This window comes from Remersonia thermophila, chromosome 4, assembly GCF_042764415.1.
Source record: "Remersonia thermophila strain ATCC 22073 chromosome 4, whole genome shotgun sequence".
In the NCBI taxonomy this organism is placed as follows: Eukaryota; Fungi; Ascomycota; class Sordariomycetes; order Sordariales; family Chaetomiaceae; genus Remersonia; species Remersonia thermophila.
In genome coordinates, this window is record NC_092220.1 from 1,474,934 (window position 1) to 1,494,360 (window position 19,427).

Consider the following 19,427-nt stretch of genomic DNA (forward strand, 5'->3'; position numbering starts at 1 on the left):
GGTAAGGAGGCTGGCTCGGCAGATGGCCGAGGGCGGTGGCGTGAGCGGCGATGAGGGTTCGCTAGAAAGCTCTTGATCGAGCTGCGGTGGGAGAAAAGGCCTTTGTTTCTTGAAGCACCTACGTCAGTACTCCTGCTAGCAATACGCACCTGTCCGAGTATTTCTCTCCAACATGCTGAAGTGAATGCTTCCAGCTGACTAGTAACTCGTGGTGATTACACCCGTAGAGCAACGTCAACTTCGACATTGCCCTGGCACATCTTTGCCGAGTGGGTGCCCGTTGCCCGAGGGCCTGGTCAGCGCACGCCTCTCAACTGCGGAACTGCTAGGCAGGCCTCGCCCAACATGCACGGAGAGGGAGGGCATCACAGGGCCGGCACGCCGGTTCAACGTCAGTCACCGCAGAAAGAAAACCACAATCAAGGGACACGAAACAAGCAACTCGAATGGACGCAAACAACCTGCAAAATGCCCATTCAACGCCTCGTGCCGCCCAAAACGCTCCGGTACCCGAAAACAACAATCAAGCAAGACTCACTCTCCGTGTGTACCCGGCATCTCCATCCCAATAACCCTGGAAATATGCAGAGAACCCACCCCATAGCCAAGCTCCGTACCCCGTTGCATCATGAACCCGATGATCCAATCCCCCTGCCCAGAAGCTCGCGACGCATGCCTCGCCAGAAGAAGCATCGACCCACTACGCATCCACCACCAAGCCCTCAAGCACCTTCATCGCCCTCAACCCTTCCCTCTCAAACGCCGACACCATCGCCTCGCACTCGGCCTTGAGCTTCTGCTCCGCCAGCCCGGCGTTGTGATAAATCCACTCCTCCACCGTCATCTTCTTCTCGGCGCTCGTCAGCGTGGCGCCCAGCCGGAGCAACCTGGCCATGCCGTTCTCCTGGTCTTCGCCGCCTTCCTCCTCATCACGGTCGCCGCCGCTCAGAAGGCCCCGCACCTTGGCCGGCGACGAGCCAAAAAAGAGCAGGTCCACGTCGGCCGGCTCCCAGGCGAACGTGCTCTGCAGCCCGGCGATGATGTTCCTCTTGGCCGGGGAGCTGCGCTGCGGCGTGGTCTGCTGCGGGTTGCTCGAGTTCCCTCCGACCGGGGCAAGGACGACGCGCTTGGCCACAACGTTGGCGGCGGGCTGGAGCGAGGGCGGGTGGTTCTCGGCGTCGGAGGACTGCGGCGAGTGCGCGGGGGAGAGAACGGCCGGTTGGTTGGAGCCGCGCACGACGGGTGGGGTGGGCCGGGCGTGCCGAGGCGTCGACGGCGGTGGCTGCGAGGCGCGGTTCGCAGACGAGGGCAGAGGCGGAAGAGGCTTTGACCTGGGCGTTGCCGCTTTCGTGGGAGCAGGTTCGGTCGGGACCGAAGCCTGAGCGGCAGGCTTGCCGGACAAGCGCGAGCGCTTGGCGAGGGACTCCCGGGCGCGAGGTGCTTCCTCCGGTACGGTGGGCTGCGGCAAGATGCCAAGGGACTGCCGCTGCGGCTGGTCATCGACGGAAACCTGAGACGCGGCGGACTTCCTTGGGCGTCCGCGCGGGCGCTTCTCGAGGCTTGGCCGCCCGACAGCCTTGGTGATGACGGTCCCTGTGCTGGCATCGGGATCCGCAGCGAGCGCCTCGTCCCCGAGCTGCTCGGGTTCGGGGGCGGGTGTCGCATCCTCCATCTCAACCTCTGGCGGCGGCGCGGCTTCCTTGGCTGCCTTTTTCCCGGATACCTTGCGCGTCCCGGCTTTCCGGCCCTTCTTCGGGACCACCAGAGTCTCGGGGGCAGGGGGCTCGGCCTCCATATCGGCCTGCAGCGTTTGGGCATCAGCCTCGATTTCAACCTTGTCCGGCACCGCAGCTTGAACCTCGGCGGCCGCCTTCTTCTTTTGGGCGCTGACTTTGCGCCCCGTCGCGGCCTTCTTGGGGCGTCCCCGGGCGGGAGCCGGCGCCGGCGCCTCCTCGACCTCGCTCTGGTACTTCTCCAGATCCGCCTCCAGCTGACGATCGAGCTCCTCGTCGTCAAGCAACGAGCCACGTAGCGACCCGGACGATGCTTGCGACCTCACTGAAGCCTGAGATGTCCTCCGGGTGGTTTTGGCGGTTGCCTTCTTGCGGCCGGCCGCGGGCTTCGCCGGCGCCGCGTCGGTCATCGACATGTCGACGATGGAGGTATTCTCGACAGCGGCGCTCGTGCGGCTCTTGGTTGTCCGCTTCTTCGGGGCTGGCGCCGTGGCGTCGACGGCGGCAATGTCTTCCATTTCATCGCTCATACGCTTCCGGCCCCTCGTCGCGGCCGGCTTGGGCTCTTCGGGCACTTGAGGCTCGTCCTCCAACACTTCAATCGGCTCCTCCTTCTTTGCCTTGGTCTTGCGGCCCGTCGCGGCGCCGGGCTTGCGTCCCCGAGCCGTCTTCTTGCCCGTCTGCGTCATGTTGGATGCCGTCGTCATGACGCTGTCGTCGTGGTCGGCAGTAATGTCGGCAAGCGAGGCGACATCCGAGGCGCTCGTGGCAACGGTGGCAACGGATTGAATCGAAAGACGAGAGGCCTTGGAGAGCCTCGGCGCCCTGCCGCGTCCCTTCTTGGGTCCCGGATATTGGCTGAGCAAGACGAAGAATTGGCAACCAGGCACGCGCTTAAAGTGCTCGTCACTACGTTGGTGTTAGCTGGGGCGCCCTCCTAGCTCGGCCCACGGGATACGCACAATGGGTCATCCTCGGATTCCCAGCCTTCCAGAGCGAGGTTGCAATAAGCGCAGGTCGTCATGTCGTCTGCCTCGGTTGAGGGGGTGTACTTCCAGCCGCCTTCGACCAGCTGCGGCAAGCGAATGGGTCAGCCTCGCGACTCTGCGAGGGGGAGCTCGGGCAGCGCGTACCTTCTTGGTCTTGCACTTGAAGCCTTTCCTGCCGTCGTACGGCCACCTGCCGTCGAACGTCGCCTTCCGCGCCTCGATCATGGCCGGGTCAAGCGGATGGACCTTATCGTAGTTACCGAAGCCGGCGTCGATGGCGGCCATGATTGCCCAGCCGCAGGTCGGCGAATGGCGCAAGTGCTCCTCGACCGGGTCGTCGTGCTGCTCCCAGCCGTCGAGCGACTTCTTGCACAGAAAACACACGACGTTGTCGGGGCTCTTGGGGTGCGGCTCGAAGAAGAAGCCGGCTTTTGCGAGCTGGTTTGCGATGCGTCAGTTCAGAGCCGCTCGTCACGCATGCGTGCGTCGCGTCGGCTGGCACTTACCGCCATGGCAGAGGGGGCTTTGTGCGGCCATTGTACAGATACCGTCTTGGGGGCGCCCCTCCCCTTGGCGATGACGATCTGGGCCGCACGGAATGAGTCGAGGCGGTGCTCAAAGATGAAAAACTTGTCGTCGGCGTCCATCTTTTCAATGTTTGTACCGGCGCGTTGCCGACCGCGATGCAATATGAGATGGTGACCGCGACGCGGAAGGATGTCGGATGGTGTCTTTGTCGTTGTCGTCGTCGTTGTCGTCGTCGTCGCAGACTGGCTGGCTACGCGGCGAACGCTTCTCGTCGAGCAGGGCCTGCCTGTGGCGAGGTCGAGGTGCAGACACGACCAGGCGTATTCCTCGCGGGTATCACAAGTCTGGCGCGACCAAGGGAGTTGGAAGATGCTAAGTTGCAGGGAGAAGGTAAAAAGAGAAGCGAAGGATGTTGTGATTGGATGGCCATGTCGCGTTTGTTTACTTCCGTTTGTGGGATAGAGTGGGTCTTTTTTCTCGGGGAGCTTGTCCGCTTGTCAGCTGGCTTGCGCGCGCCGTGCCGCTGGATCGTTTCAGGGTTAGGGTAGAGTTGTATCATCATTCCGGCTCTCGCCTCCAAGATCCATGTCAGCCCCATCGGCATCTCCCGACCTCCCACGCTCACATGTAAGAGCCTCAACCTGGCGGCGTGGCGACTTCGCATCTGATGAACCTCGGAAGCTTCCCGGCCGCCTCATTCCAAACGGCCCATTTGTGCCGTCCGTCTCATACACCAAAAAAAAGGCCGGCATTGACACCGTCCATGTAAAGTATGCAGTAGTTACACCGTACATAGAACGCGTCCCCAGTCTCCATGGCAGTGCATCAGCCACCGCCCCAGACCCCGCTGTTAGGTTTTCACAAGCCGTGGCATCCAAGACACATCAAAGATTTCCCGGTCTCCACCGCCACCTGCACATTGCACATGGAGGTGGAGCGCGCAGGCATCGGTGACCTGATGACGGGGCTTTTCCGGCGAAGACATGAGCCCCGGACTTCGCGGCGCGGGTTCGGCTTCATCTGCGCCGCCTCCTGCTTCACCTCGGGACCTTGCTTCGTCACCATCCCGTCAACGTCATGTTGCCGTGTATCCAGATCGGCCCATCCAGTTCCGATCTCCAAACGGGCACCGAAGAGAGCCCTGTGGATATCGGGCGTGTTCAGTCAAGCCTTTCTGCTCTCTGCTCTCTGTTCTCTGCTTCAGAGACGGGGCGCACTACGCTCGAAAGGACATGGCCGCCTGGCGTAGCAGCGTGTGGGTGCGTCGATCAGCTCACCATCTTAATTCAATCTCCACACAACGGCCAAACGTAGCGGAGCACATGGCAGCAACTACCATCGCTCGATGTCCAACCCCTGTTCATCCTGCTCCGAAGCGGTCGGTCAGCCAGTGACCATGGTTGACTGTGATGCCCTGGAAGAGGTCAGCGTCCGGGAAATGGATGCAGGGCTTCAGCACGACCCATGGACCGTGGCAGCCATCCCATTTTTCGGGGCTTTTCGGTTGAAACCTGGAGCAGGGAAGACAGTCGTGACAAGGTTGGTCCTGCTGCCACGCACGCAAAACAGCTGAGATGGACCTGGGGATCTGAGGAAGCTCCGGAAAAATAGCAAAGGGCTGCGGGCATGACCGAAGGGCCCCATTACCAACGGCGACCGAAATCGGCTCTTTGTGCAAGGATAATGGTCCGAATGCAAGGGGGAAAAGACGTGAGGCAAGGATGTGGTGTTGAGGAACCAAGAAAGAGCGAGCCTCCGATGTGATTTTTTTTTTTTTTTATATACATGGCGTCGGCTACCCCCCGGAGCCTCGGGGCCTCTCCCGACGACTCTCACTTCCTTCCTAGGTAGGACGGCTTTGGGCTCATACTCGCGGAGGAATCGGCACGCTCGCTCCCGGCTCTCCTCTCCTTTCCCACCCACCCACACCAGGAGGCCTCGCCCGTCAGCACCCCCCCCGCGCTCAAGGCTCCTCCCTCCCCGTACGTCCTCAACGGACACGTCGCCGTCTGCTCTGGTTTCAACAACTACCAGAGCGCAAAACTTGTGGGGCACTCGGAGACCTTTCTCTTCCCACACGGCCGCAGCACTCAACATGGCCGTCGCCAACACCGTTCCGGACGTCGGTCTCCCGGCGTGGGAGAAGAAGCAGGGCATGCTCGGGGCGCAGAACGGCGCCAGCTCTGGCCCCTCGTCCGACGACGAGGTCGGAGAGGTCCGCCCCACGGCCGCCGCGTCGGACTACGAGGCGCAGAAGATGGCCGAGGGCGAGGAAAAGTTCCACCAGCTCGGCTGGAAGCAGCTGACCATCGTCCTGGTCGTCACGGCCGTCGCCCTGGGCAGCCTCAGCCTCCCCGGCGCCTTCGCGACGCTCGGCATGGTGGCTGGCGTCATCGTGTCGGTCGGCCTCGGGCTCGTCGCCATGTACGCGAGCTACGTGATCGGGCAGATGAAGCTCAAGTACCCGCACATCTCGCACTACACGGACGCCGGGGGCATGATGTTTGGCAAGGTCGGCTATGCCATCATCAGCGCCATGTTCGTTCTGCAGCTCATCTTCACCATCGGCTCGCACGTGCTGACGGGCGCCATCATGTTCGACAACCTGTCCGACAGCGGCGCCTGCACCATCGTCTTCACCGTCGTGTCGGGGATTCTGCTCTTCCTTGTTGCCATTCCGCCCACCTTCTCCGAGATGGCCGTCCTCGGCTACATCGATTTCGTGTCCATCATGGCCGCCATCTTCATCACCATCATCGCCACGGGCGTGCGCGCCTCGGAGCTTCCTGGCGGCGTGAGCTCGGTCCCCTGGTCCGCTTGGCCCAAGGAGGACCTGACGGTTGCTGAGGCCTTCGTCGCCATCAGCAACATCGTCTTCGCCTATAGTTTCGCCCTGTGCCAGTTCAGCTTCATGGATGAGATGCACACGCCCCGCGACTTCGACAAGGCCATCTTCACCCTCGGCATCTTCGAGATCGTTCTGTACACGATTGTGGGTGCCCTGGTCTATGTCTTTGTGGGCCCCGACGTTCGCTCCCCCGCCCTGCTGTCCGCCGGCCCTACGGTATCCAAGGTCGCCTTCGGCGTCGCCATTCCCGTCATCTTCATCTCGGGCAGCATCAACACCACCGTGGTGGCGCGCTACATCCACGGACGCTTCTTCAAGCGGTCGGTTATCCGTTACGTCAACACCCCCATGGGCTGGGCCACGTGGATCGGGCTGGATGCCATCATCACGGTGCTCGCCTGGGTCATCGCCAGCGCCATTCCTTTCTTCTCAAGCCTGCTGGCCATTAGCTCGTCGCTTTTCATCTCGGGCTTCACCTTCTATTTCCCGGCCATCATGTGGTTCATGTTCATCTGCGAGGGGCGCTGGTATGCACCCAAGAACTGGTTGCTCGCGGGGGCCAATGCGCTGTGCTTCATTATTGGCATCGTCGTCCTCGGTGTGGGCACGTACGCGAGCATCCAAGATATTGTGAGTGCTCGCTCCTATATCACCGACCGAAGTTCGTACCTCTGACTGATTTTTGTTTCCGCAGATTGACCGTTACAACATGGGTATGGTCAGCGATCCTTTCAGCTGTGCGCCCCTCACATGAGGAAGCTGCTGTGACATTCTTTTTTTTCCTTACTTTGGCATCATTTCTGGTCTCTGGAGTTCAGAGGGCAAAGAGGGCGTGGTCCCATTCGATACCCATTAAGGGGGGGGGGTAAGAAAAGATGGTTTCGGGAACGTCGTGATAGACAAAAAGAGATAGACACGCCTCAAGACATGCTTCTTCATACAAGGCCGGGGTCGTAGGAGGTACGGAATGGGATTCGGCGTCAGGATTTGCACACAGCTCTCCCGGTTGAGTCTCTGGTCGTAATACACCAAAGCTGGGACATCGCTTGGCAAGCACGTCAGGGCTGGAGGAGAGGGGAAAAACAATGTAAAAAAATAGAACAAACAAGTAAAAATAGGAGCTCAACAGCGAAATCAGGGGAAATAAAATCCCATGCAACTCGACCACGTCTTGGATGTCATGCACCTCTAGCTCTGCACTTGTCTTGCATGAGACTGTGGCTTGGTTTTGCCCTACGCACCTTATCAAGTCGAAAAGCGAAATGGGCTGTGCCTTTCTTGGATTCTAAAAAATACTAAGCCAGAGAGCTGCGACTAACAAAGGGAAAAAAAAAAAGAAAAAAAGAAAAAAAGAAAAAACTCAACAATATGAGACGATACCTATGCGCAGAAAAAGGGGGAAAGCAGTAAAACAATAGCATCTGAAAAAAAAGGCAAAAGGAAATGCCCAGTAACAGGATTGAACTGTTGACCTTCGCATTACTACATATACCCGAAGCGGGATATATTAGTACGACGCTCTAACCAGCTGAGCTAACCGGGCTTAAGAGCTTGTTGTGTGCTGCATTTCGGACGCGGCATTTATCTCACATGACGGTGGTGTGGAAGGTGGTGCGGGGTTGTGGTGGGACGGAGCTCATGTCGTCGGTCAGATTTTGTCCGGTGTGGAGGTGGGTTGGCCGACGCCGGGGTTGGCGGGGGGATGGGAGTGGGTGATGCCGGGTTCGGACATGGAAACAAGAGGATCTTGAAGGCCCGGTCCTGGGAAAACCAGGGTAAGTTGTGTGTGCCGGAAGGGGAACCTTGGGGTGCTTCGCATCCTCCAGTCCTGGCTGAACAATCGTCAAGATCCATTTCTCCTGGCAACGGGGAAAAAAAAGGCGTTGTGGGATGGGTTCACAAAACGCAGTTGAACCACCAAGCTCTGCTATAGCCCAGCACTGTGAGTACAACAACACACGTCGAGGACACCGAGGAAGCAACGAGGCGCTGTCTATTGCATCCATGGCAAAGACGAGTCGGCAGACGCCCTGGGAAGAAGGCTACCTGGGCACTAAGCTGGTCCATGCAGACGGTGGTGTACATGGCGTGACTGCTTCATTCAAGACCCAGCTCCTTATAGAAAGCCTCCGTGCTCGGCTTCCTCCCGAGGAACTGCTCCAGCGACAACATCTCGTCCTGACTCCCGCCCTTCTCGAGCACCGTGTGCCTGTACCGACGGCCCTGGACCGGGTCCATGGGGTTGCTCTTGAACACGGTGTAAAACATGTCGGTCGAGTAGACCTGCGAGTACAGGTAGCCATAGTAGCCGGCGTCGTAGCCGCCGATCAGGTGGCCAAAGGTCGCTTGGCCGTTGCCCCAGGTGCTGTACGCGCAAACATACGTTAGCATTCCATGCTCGCCATGCAATGGGGGGAGGGACTGTGTAAAGACAGGCGGAGAAAACCCACCTCGGCTCGCCCTGCGCCTCGGGTCCCTTGATCTGAGAAATCTCCACGCGCAAGTCATTGTACAGCTTGCTGACGTCCAGCTTCTCCAGCTCCTCGTGCGTCTTGGGCGTGTGCACCGCCATGTCAAACAGACCAAAGTGCAGCTGGCGGAGGTTGAAAAGAGCATCATTGACATGCTTGGTAGCGATCAGCTTCTCAATGAGATCATCCGGGATCGGCTTGCCCGTCTCGTAGTGGCTGCTCAGGCTCTTGAGCTGGCTGGGGGTCCAGCACCAGTTCTCAAGCATCTGGCTGGGCGCCTCGACGAAATCGCGCACCGTCGAGGTGCCGTGGTAACGCGCGTACCGTGTGCGGCCCGCCAGGTCGTGGATGCCGTGGCCCAGCTCGTGGAAGAGCGTGACCACTTCGTCGTGCTTGAGCAACGACGGCTTCTTTTCGGTGGGCTTGCTGAAGTTGCAGACCAGCGCCGTGGCGGGATACCGCCGGGTGCCGTCCTTCTTGAGGAAGCCTGGCTGGAGGCTGAAGTTGGCCGCATGGCCGTACTTGCCCGGGCGCGGGTGCAGGTCGAGATACAGATAGCCGACGAAAGCGTCGCCCTCGGAGCCGTCGTCCCACACGCTGAAGATGATGACGTCCTCATGCCACGAAATATCCTCGGCCTTGCCGGTGGGGGAGATGCGGGCACGATCCTCGGGCGTCAGCTCGACAAAGACGAGACCAAACAGCTCCTCGAAGATGCGCAGCATGCCGGCAACGGTCGACTTGAGGGGGAAGTACTCGGCGATGGCGTTTTCGTCGATGCTATACTCCTGTTCGATCATCATGCGGTCGTAGAAGCGGTGGTCCCAGAGGTAGTAGTTGCCATCGAACGGCAGGTTGCGCTCCGCATGGTCCTTCTTCTTAAGCTCGAGCAGGTGCTGGATCTCCTTGACGCCGCCGGCCGCGAGGCGAGCCTTGAGGTCGTTGAGGAAGTCCATGACCGTCTTGGGCGTCTTGGCCATCTTGTCCTCGATGCGGAAGGACGCGTGGTCGGGGTAGCCGAGGAGACGGGCAGCTTCGTCGCGGAGGAGGATGGCCTCCTTGAAGAGCGGGACGTTTTGGTTGCACTGGAGCACGGTCAGCATTGGCACGGCGCTCGTCGCCGCTTCGGCCAGCTCACCTTGTTCTCGTTCTCCACGAACACACGACGGCGCGTCTCGGGATTCTTGGCGAACTTGAGGGTCGGGAACAGGTCCGGGTACTTGAAGGTCAGGCGCAGCTTGCCCTCGTTCTCGCCGGTGCCCTTCTCCAGGGTGTCGAGAACATCCTGCGGAACGCCGTCGAGCTCCTCCGGAGCAAACCAGATGCCGCCGTTCTCCTCGTTCAGGTTCTTTTGGAACTCGATCTGGATCTGGCTCAGGCGCTTCTTGATCTCCTTGAAGCGGTCTCGCTGCGGGCCCTCGGGCAGGCCCAGGCCGTTCCTGATGTAGCTCTTGCGCTCCTTCTCAAGCAGCCGGGCGCTCTCGACGTCTTGCAGGCCAGCCGCCTTGGCCAGGGCGGCGTCAATGGACCGGTCCTTGTCCTTGTCGAGGCTGACGGCCAGCCCCGAGTTCTTGTAGACGGCGTCGACGAGGCGGAAGACGTCCTCGCGCATGCTGCACTCGATGGCGAACTCGTCCATGACCTTCTCGGCCTCGGTGCTGGCGTCACGCAGCTCGCTATCCCCCGAGACATACTGGTAGAAGCCGAGAATGCGGGAGCTGAGCGAGCTTTGGTTCTCGTCGTCGACCTGAGGGAGGATGACGGACTCGAAGGTGGCCGAGGCAGGGTCCTCGTCGGGCTTGATGCTGGCCACCTGGGCGTCCAGGATGGCGCGGGTGCGATCGCACAGGGCCTTGGCATCGGCGACGATGCTCTCCTTGGTGCCCGTGAAGAGCGGCGGGGGCTGCGGGGGGTTGGCGTACTTGGCCATGTCGACGCCGGGTCTGTTGGTAAAGATGGAGGGATGCGAAGTGGATGTGAGCGTGGCTAGCGAAGGTCGCCCAGTAGCTACGGCAGTAAAGGGTCCTCCAAGCGGCGCCTGGTGGACTCTTGTATGCCTGAGCTGGGTGAACAGGGCTGTCACGCGGGGGACTATGCGCGGGGCAGCCAGGATGACGGTAGTGGCGGAGAACAAGACAAGGGAGAGGAGCAGCAGGAAGACGGCCTGCCGAACCGGACTCGTTGGGGGCGCCAGGGTGAAGACGGAACCCTAAACCCAAGAGAACAAACAAAAGTGGTTGGAGGGGAAGCAAGCAGGACCTCAATGGCCGCGGGGTCCTGAGGGCGCGTGTCAGAGGGGCAATGGCGAGTAAGGTCGTTTGTCTCGGTTCGGACTGCGGGGAAACCCGACAGGGGAAGGTGGAGGAACGGGGTGGGCAACGGACGAGATGGAGCTGCAGCTCAGCAGCACGCACACCTAACTACTAGGGAGCTAGACACCACCTAACGGTTGGGCGGGACAAGGAGAATACGGCATGAACTGCACAATTGGGCTTTTGATGAGGACCTGGTCGGGCACTCGGAAAAATACAGTACCAATGGCTTGTGGGTTGCTGGGTACGGAGAGAGACGGGAGAGAGTGTGTGTGAGTGGGAGCCTGTGTGCAGAAGAAGGTCAAGCTTGCTCTCACGAATCGAGAACCGTGTCATTCTCAGCCGGCTAGCGCGTCTCAGACAACTGGATCTGGGCCCCATCGGCAGACTCGGCTCGCTCGGGCATGCTGAAAGGGGGTTGGCGCCAAGCCCGGTCCGCAGCCCAAGTTGCCCCATTCACTTGAGGGACCCCGCCATACACGCCCACCCATCCATTTGAGGTGGTCTTGCAACGCAGCGCCCTCCCTGACCGCCCAGCCTGGCGGGATCGATATGCGGTGCTGTTCCAACCCGTCAGAGACGGCCTGCGCCCCATTCACGGCCCAGTGTAGGAGACTCGACCCAAACCGAACCCTACAAGAGGCGGAATTGCTCAAATCGTGTGTTGCTACTACATGTTCATAAATGTATCCTATCCCACACCTGAGCGACCCAACAGCAATAACCATCCCAGGTGTCCCAAGTCCAGTCACACAAGCAAGACGCCAACGCCAACCGACCATCACGGGAATCCATGCAATATATCCATCGCCGTGGCCTCATAAACGGCCCTTCGCCAACCGAAGGGCGGAAACGCCACATCGTTCAGCAATTCGTAGCCTTAGTTGGAGAGGACAGTGCGGACAAGCTCTGTACAAAATGGCGGTCAGCGTCGGAACGAACCATGCCCCAGGAGAAAAGACGTTGCCTACCCGTGTAGTTGACCTGGCCGTTGCTGGTGTCGACGGCCTTGAGCAGCTCGTCCACCTCCTCCTCGGTCATCTTCTCGCCCAGGTTCGTGAGGATGTACTTGAGCTGGCCCACGCCGATGAAGCCTGTCATGTCCTTGTCGAACACCTGGAAGCCGCGGCAGTATTCTTCGGGCTCGCCTGGATCGCGGAAACCGCCGGGGCGGTTCAGGACGCGCTGGAAGGTCTCGAAATCGACTGCGATATCGGTTGTAAGCCTTCCTGTCCGCTAAAAAAAAAAACGTGCGCTGCTCCCGAAAGAAGCACTCACAGTCACCGCCCACGCTCTTCTCCAGCTCCTGAATCTCCGCCAGCGTCGGGTTCTGCCCGCAGGCACGCAGCAGGTCGCCGAGCTTGTCGAGGGAGACACGGCCCGAGCCGCGCACGTCGAAGAGGGAGAACGCCTCCTTGTAGTTGGTCGAAGCCTGGGAGCGTCTTTTGGTTAGCAACATGTCGAGCCGACTTCCCCCTGGGAGCGCCGCCCCACGTCTCGGTAGCGTAGCCAAACGTGCGCAACCCGTGCCCGAAATGATAAATCATGAATTCCACGATGACTCACCATTTTGATCTTGAGAGTGTTCTTGCGGAGAAAGTGCAGGGGCTGAGGATCGACAAGGAGATGTGGTTGTGATGGTTGACGATGTTGCAAACCAGGAGTCGGTCGGGTTGTTGAGTGGATCTGAATTTTGCCCCACCTTCAGCTCGGCCAGACTTGTCTCCACGGCAACCATGCCTTTCACAGTCTGCAGTCTGCGCCACGTTCCGCCACATCGCGGGGTAAGCCCCGCGCCAGCCCGCCAGTTCCATCTTCCAGTGTTCATGTCGCAAATGACACCCCAAGACCACGTCCAGCTCAAGGGCCCTGCAGATGACCCGAGGGCGTTGGACAAGACTCAACGAGATGATACTACTCGAGTGGATTTCTAACTTTGTGTTTGCACCAAAGGTCACAAAGAGCAAAGCAGATCTCGGAGGCCTTGGGACAATGAGGCTTGGAAATGAACAACCTCGACGGACCCGGTGCTCGTCAAGTGCACGCCATTCGGCTTCTGCAGAAAAATACCATGGATCTCCATTCCTCTCGTGCGTCACCAATGTACTAAGCAAAACACTCACAATCCAGAAACTCATCGCACATGTGCCCCCTCTTTCGGGTGAGTGTGACTCTGTCCAGCCGCCGGGCTCGAGCCGCATTCTGAGATGCAGCTCCAGTGTTGCGCCATCTCTCTTGCACCCATTCGTATTAATGCCCGCCGCACCCTCTCCACATTCCCCTCGGCATGTCGTTCAAGTCTCCGAGCTAGATCCGTAACTCATCTTCTCCCACCATTCTCACTCATTTCTCACCACCAACTCAACAACCACCGTTCCTTCACAATGGCTGCCACAGACGCCACGCTGCGCGCGTTCTTCCAATCGCCCAAGTTCGCCGTTGTGGGCGCGAGCACAAACCCGGAGAAGTTCGGCTTCAAGGGTGAGTTGGGCCTGTCTCCGAAGTGTCCCCGAAGTCGCTTACATCCATCGTCTCCTCCCATCACTTCACCTCGATCACCACCGCAAACACCACCTGCTGCGCCGACGACCACACACATCAGCACATAGAAAAACGAAGAAAAAAGCCCAGGCTAACTCAATTGCAGTTTTTCGCTGGTACATCAACCATTCCCTCCCCGTAACCCCCATCAACCCAACCGCCGCCCCCATCCCCGTCGACGGCAAGGAATACCCGGCCGTCACCTCCCTCTCGGCGCTGGACAGCCCCGCCGACACGTCGGTCTCGATCATCACGCCGCCGCACGTCACGCGCAAGACGCTCGAGGAGGCGAAAGGGCTCGGCATCCAGGCCGTGTTCTTGCAGCCCGGCACGTTTGACGACGCCGTGCTCGAGTACGCCCGCACCAACTTCCAGACCGTGGTGGCGGGCGACGGAGGGCATGGAAGCCAGGGTTGGTGTGTGTTGGTGGATGGTGAGAGAGGGCTGAGGGAGGCGGGGAAGCTTTAGAAGGGGGCTACGGGGAGCTGTCCTCGGCTGCAGGTGTCGTTTGTTGCTTAGGATGTAGGGTGGTAGGGTGTAGCAGAATGTCGAAAGCACCGTTGTTTCGGTTTCAAACCTCTTGATCGGATTCAGCTCATGGATGGCCAAGAGATGACGTCGGACCGTACCTTCTGAGCAGCGGTCTCTTACCCGGGCGGGTAGGCAGTCATTACGGCCCGCCACCATATCTTTTTATTCCTTATTAGTTTATCCGTGCCAAATACTTCAGGGGTAGGACAGTAGTGTCTGCTTCTGGGCCTCACCTCACCTCAGGCATCATCATCAAGCATTTTACCGAGGTGCAGATTCACGAATTCTGACGCTGACTTGACGCATTATCTTGACCATCCAAAATGAGCATTGGGGTACGCTGGGCACAGTTAACAGTGTCTGACCAGCCCGCGAGGCGGGCCCGGACATCTCTCGAGACAAGAGACGGCCACAGTAACATAAGGTCATTCTGTCCTTGGTTCTTGGTAATATACTACGGTATTGGCATTGACCCCTGAAAAGATACATTTTCATGCTTCAGGTGACTGGTGGTGAGGTTAAATCATAAGATTTATGGGATACAGCTATCGGAGTTGGAGGCAAAAAACAACTTCTACCGCTGACGTATGCCACAGTTCCCTACCAGTATGTCATAGCCGGCCGTGGCCGGTTCCTGTAGATTATATATTTTCATACTGAAATAATTTCTCTAGGAGCTCTTCACACAGGGGTCCAACCTCAGACGCAGAATGAATGGAGAAGTGTCGAGAAAAATCAGTTAAAGGCCGAGGAGAGTGAGCTGGGTGCATGAAGAGGCATTGGTACCAAGACTCCGGTCGGCTGGTCAAACATGACCATAGAGTCAATGACGCTTCTCGGCTGATGACGGGTGGTGGGTTTAATAGGGCTCGTCCCGAGAACGTTTCGTCCATGTGATGTTGAGGTAATGTCTTGGGGCAGGCAAGGCCTTCGGTCACGGTACCAAGTCGCTTGTTGCTACGCGACACCGTATTACGAGCTCCATGGGTTGATTCTTCCACTCTCAGAGGCACCTACAGTCCGTTTGGGAATGACAGGCGGTCACCTCCAAACCTTGACGCCCAGGGTTTCGAGCATACAATACCTCGGCAAAGCATCCGCCGCCACAACGCTCTGTCTAGGTTCTAGCTTAAGGGTTGACAGCAGGAATGGCGGACTGAGCGAGCACAACTAATGGCAACTTGCTGCAGGCTGCACATGGCTGCCATGAGCAACGACGGAGAAGCTTCTCTGCCGGCTGACATTCTGGGCCAGAGCCGCCTCTTGAATCCTCGAGCAGACTCCGCTTTTATCGATATCTACTCCCGCTTAGCCTCCCAAAGCCCAGCCACACATCCGTCAATCAGAAGATCTTAGATAAAGATGCCATCTGGATGGTTCGGTGCCATGGTAATTGAACCACTAGGTACCCTCGATAGCGACTCTCCCGATGGCACGGGGAGGTTGCTAAATGTTTACACAGTAATCCAGGGGTTTCGTGACCAGGGGTAACGGGTGCCCAAGTGTGCTGACGTAAGCCAAGACATGCACGGGCCCAGGACGCGACCCCTGAAATGGGACGTGACGTGACGCAGCGCGTCGCCTACCTACGCAGTACACCGTACAACTCACGTGAATATATTGAGCTCGATGAAATGGCCAAGCGCTGTATTGCAGTAACTAAATAATTCTCGGACGGATACTTCCGTACTTTTTTTCTCGGGTGTAACATGCTATTACCAGGTTGTTTAACCTGGAGATAGATTATCACGGTACCTCCTATCTTCTCGAGACGATCCAGTTGTCACATCAAGACGTTGGAAACCGAAGCCCAGGTTCGCGTAGGTTGGAAGGTGAGACTCCTGCCTCCTTGATATTGGGTTTTGAGCCATGCTTTGCTCTCTTCCTCCTTGCTCCTGATGGGTTTTGGGAACTCAGAGCTAACTGCCCCAACTTTCATCAGCCGGGAGAGGGCCTTTCTGGGATTCCCTGAGGCCTGTTGGACACCCCGGATGGAAAAGTCGCATCATAACCCGCACACACCAGTACCAGGGGTTGTAGAAACATCGGCCTCAACCAATGCGGCAAACGCCATTGTTGGGAGCACCGGCCAGACGGTGGTCCGTCTCTCTCCGGAACAGGGCGTCTTGCAGCCCGCTTCTGAAAACGTTGCTCCGGTACACGTCGGACCGGCAGGGCCGCCAAAAGATGGGACCACGAGACCAATTATCAAGATGAAGCGCACAGGATTCTCAGCTCTCCCGCCAGGCCTTCCACGGTCTCCCGCACAGAAACCGACATCGCCGGCCTCATACAACGGAGCCGCCGCCTCAACATCCGCCCCCGTTGTCAGTGACTTCATATCACCTGCTCCCTTTCCAACTCCGTCCCGAAGCACAGAGACGGGCCCGGGAGAGCTCCAGCCCCCTGGAAGCGGCAAAACAAAGTATGCATCGGACGAGGAACGTAGAAAGGCCATCAGCCGCGCGTTGAAGGGTGAGCACCTGTCCTTGGAACCTTGATTCTGGGTCGTTGTACCAACGTTTTTACGCTTTATCGTGCAGAGCGGTGGGCTTCAGGCGCCATGGCCCACGTCCACGCGAAGCGGCTGGAGACCCTCCGTCGCCGCAAGGAAGCCGAAGCGGTTTCCGGCACCCCCGCTGCCGCAGCCGGCCGAAAGCGCCCCTTCAGTCTGACGCCCGACCCGTCATCCCACGCCGACGTCGAGGTGAGAGGGGGTCGGCAAACGCATCGAACCACCCTGAATGGGCAAGCGCACATTGCCAGCAGTCCGCTCAGATCGACCCAAACATACAACTTGGTGGATACTGATCATGCCTTGACGTTTTCGTGGGCGGACAGCATGTCGAGCAGCACGTCGAGCAATGCCGACAGCGCCCGCTCGCTTTCCGACATCGAGATGGGAAGTAATGCTGATGATGACACCACAACAACCGCGCCGACAACGACGATTGAGATGGCCGATCCTCGCCGTCGTTACACAGAATATATAGGTTTGTCGCCGATCCGCTCATGCATGGCAAGTTGGCACGCTAATTGCCCCCAGATGAGGATGGCGTGTTGAAATCCGCTTGTGGCGCTCTCATCCCAGAGGGCTACCGGCAGGACGGGAGCCTTCCGAGCCACCCATGGGTTTGTCCGATACGTTCATGCCCCGAACGGTTTCTATCGATCCCCCGGCTTGGTGCCCATTTCCTGGTAGGTCCGACGTGCGCGTCATCGTTGAGCCTTGCTGACATTTCACTTACAGCAAGCGCACCACGGGGCACTCCTACACGACAACGACGATGGGACCTTTACGCAGCGAGATCAGCTGTCAGACTCGACCAGCCAACCCGTCGTGGTATCTCGCGGCCCCCCCGACCCTTCAGACCCCCCACCGGTTGACCCGTGGCTCCCACCTCAACCTGAAGGAGGACTCCACACGCACCACGGAGACCCCGACGAATTCTGGCGCTTCATTCAGCCCTATTTGACGATACACAAAGGCCCTGTCCCTCCAACCCGGGGCCATGTACCAAGCCTGCTTCGTCTCCGTCGTCTTCGCAAGCCAGAATGGAACACGCGGTGGCTCACGGAGCATCCATACCGCGACTCCCAGCCAAGAGATATCGCAGCCGTTTTGATTCAGATGACCGGGGAGCCAGCACCCAGCCTATGCAACAGATGCTCTGAGCGCAAAGGGCCCTTTAGGTCCTGTATCATGATCTCCCCCCATGCAGACCTACGGGCCTTGGCAGGTGTTACGTGCTGCGCCAATTGCTACTACCATTGCACTGGATCGTACTGCTCCCATAACAAGTTGGGTATTGAGCGGAAAGAGAGGATCCTCAAAGACCGGGAGAGACAGCTCTTCCAGACCCTCCTCCAATTTTCAGAGAAAACGGCGAAGCAGATAACCACCGCTGAGAAAACCAACGTCCAACAACAGCCACAACGGAGCGGTACCGTCGAAGCGGAATCAGACGACGAGGAGCGACGGAGCGGTACCGACGATGAGGAAGCCGAGGGCGAGGAACGTCAGCCAGATGCCATGGCTGGGCCTATCCTTGCAACAAAGGAGGGCAGACCGTATGGCGTGTATCGACCAGGTGAGATCGTGACAGCGTTCTTCTGGGAACTTGCCCACATCTGACCAGGTTTTCAGCTGAGGGTGAAAACGAAGGAGAGGGCCCCATGTTTGGAGCATTGCTCCCATCGGGATACCGACCCGACAAGACGATCCCTGGCAGGCCATGGGTTTGTCCGGTTCGCACCTGTCGGACCGCTCATCGCAAACGGCCAGATTTGGGATTTCATTTTCAGGTCAGTAGGGTTTATTCGAGCTCTTTCCTGTCCTGCTTGCTCACGTCTGGCTCCCCTCTTCCTTAGCGCGTGCACTCCGGTGCTGAGTTGAACGACAACGAAGACGGAACCTTTACCATCAAGCGTTATTACCGGGTCCTGGGCACCGGGATAGCCCGAGGCGGTAAGATTCTGCGTCAAGCTCCTCCCATCGTTACTTCGCAAGTGCCCTTGCGTGACGGCAGCCCAATTCCACCGCCGCAGCTCCCTTCTTATCTTCAGAATTCAAAGCATCCTGAAGCCTCCACCAGAAAGGCGGTGCAGTTGGAGACGGGTCGGTCGAACGGAGCGCCAATCCCTCCTGCCGCACCGTATCCGTTGCGACGAACCCGGTTGCAAACGAACATGCCGTCTGCGCTTGTGTCGAAAGGAGAGTCGGCTGGGCAGGAGGATGTGTTGGAGATGGAACAGTGGGAAATGGCGCCGGGGAGGGTTCGTGAAGCTGCTGAAGGAGACGGCAAGTTCACATGTGTAGTTTTGCTTTTTTGTATGTTTGAGAATCAGGCTAACCGCAACCTTACCTTTCCTTAGACATCGCCTTTTCGAAGCCCTACCTCTCCAGCGCAAGAGCTGTCCCCGTTTGCGAGGACGTGGGATTCCATGTCGACACGATACCCTCGGGTGGCACTCTGCAACTCCTGGCCGAGAGGGACGCGATGCGCCTGTGCTCAGTGGCCACCGGCAAGGTGCGAATCACGATAGGCAGCGAGCCTGCATTCGACCTCGGTCCCCATGGAATGTTCAAGGTCAAGGCGGGCGTGGCATGTACCGTGAGGAATGAGTTGTCGATGGATGCTGTGCTGCATATGACGATCCTAGAGGGGTATCCTTGATGCCGCTGTCCTTTGATGCCGCAACGACGGCTGTCAACGCTGGCTCCTCGACCGCGTGTCAAACTCTATGTTGAACCACCTAGGTTGCCTAGGAATGGCAGCGGTTGCGGCTCCTAGCTACAGAGATAGGACGTTCCTGTTCATACCGAACGAAAGAATCCTAGACCGTTCCTCGAACAGAGGGTACCTGGATAAGAAACCCCATGACCAAAGGGCAAGGACAAGAGTCGGGTATGTTCCAACTAATTGGGTGAGCTTTCGGCAACAAAGACAAGTCTAGGTCATGATGTGAAGTCC

General features: G+C 58.6%; 6 protein-coding genes and 1 non-coding gene across 7 annotated transcripts; 3 read left to right on the top strand and 4 right to left on the bottom strand.

The window, feature by feature from the left end:
- Positions 1-700: 700 nt before the first annotated feature.
- On the bottom strand, positions 701-3,369 carry VTJ83DRAFT_4544 (uncharacterized protein; the record flags this gene model as incomplete). The annotated part of the gene is made up of 4 exons (XM_071011045.1): positions 701-2,642; positions 2,696-2,805; positions 2,867-3,160; positions 3,229-3,369. 4 exons carry the CDS (start codon positions 3,367-3,369, stop codon positions 701-703), a joined length of 2,487 nt encoding a protein of 828 aa, XP_070865994.1.
- Positions 3,370-5,345: 1,976 nt separating this feature from the next.
- Positions 5,346-6,852, top strand: VTJ83DRAFT_4545 (uncharacterized protein; the record flags this gene model as incomplete). Its single annotated transcript, XM_071011046.1, has 2 exons — positions 5,346-6,728; positions 6,793-6,852. 2 exons carry the CDS (start codon positions 5,346-5,348, stop codon positions 6,850-6,852), a joined length of 1,443 nt encoding a protein of 480 aa, XP_070865995.1.
- A 690-nt stretch (positions 6,853-7,542) lies between these two features.
- Positions 7,543-7,641, bottom strand: VTJ83DRAFT_t104. The gene has a single exon. It is a non-coding gene; the product is annotated as a tRNA-Ile (tRNA).
- Positions 7,642-8,195: 554 nt separating this feature from the next.
- Positions 8,196-10,499, bottom strand: VTJ83DRAFT_4546 (uncharacterized protein; the record flags this gene model as incomplete). Its single annotated transcript, XM_071011047.1, has 3 exons — positions 8,196-8,463; positions 8,549-9,654; positions 9,708-10,499. The coding sequence occupies 3 exons, from the start codon at positions 10,497-10,499 to the stop codon at positions 8,196-8,198; spliced, it is 2,166 nt and encodes a 721-aa protein (XP_070865996.1).
- Positions 10,500-11,761: 1,262 nt separating this feature from the next.
- Positions 11,762-12,450, bottom strand: VTJ83DRAFT_4547 (uncharacterized protein; the record flags this gene model as incomplete). The annotated part of the gene is made up of 4 exons (XM_071011048.1): positions 11,762-11,790; positions 11,853-12,086; positions 12,160-12,313; positions 12,448-12,450. The coding sequence occupies 4 exons, from the start codon at positions 12,448-12,450 to the stop codon at positions 11,762-11,764; spliced, it is 420 nt and encodes a 139-aa protein (XP_070865997.1).
- An 815-nt stretch (positions 12,451-13,265) lies between these two features.
- Positions 13,266-13,890, top strand: VTJ83DRAFT_4548 (uncharacterized protein; the record flags this gene model as incomplete). Its single annotated transcript, XM_071011049.1, has 2 exons — positions 13,266-13,362; positions 13,529-13,890. The coding sequence occupies 2 exons, from the start codon at positions 13,266-13,268 to the stop codon at positions 13,888-13,890; spliced, it is 459 nt and encodes a 152-aa protein (XP_070865998.1).
- A 1,961-nt stretch (positions 13,891-15,851) lies between these two features.
- VTJ83DRAFT_4549 (uncharacterized protein) lies at positions 15,852-19,130 on the top strand (the record flags this gene model as incomplete). The annotated part of the gene is made up of 7 exons (XM_071011050.1): positions 15,852-16,428; positions 16,497-16,946; positions 17,000-17,151; positions 17,204-18,044; positions 18,101-18,258; positions 18,325-18,754; positions 18,829-19,130. 7 exons carry the CDS (start codon positions 15,852-15,854, stop codon positions 19,128-19,130), a joined length of 2,910 nt encoding a protein of 969 aa, XP_070865999.1.
- Between the last annotated feature and the right edge of the window lie 297 nt (positions 19,131-19,427).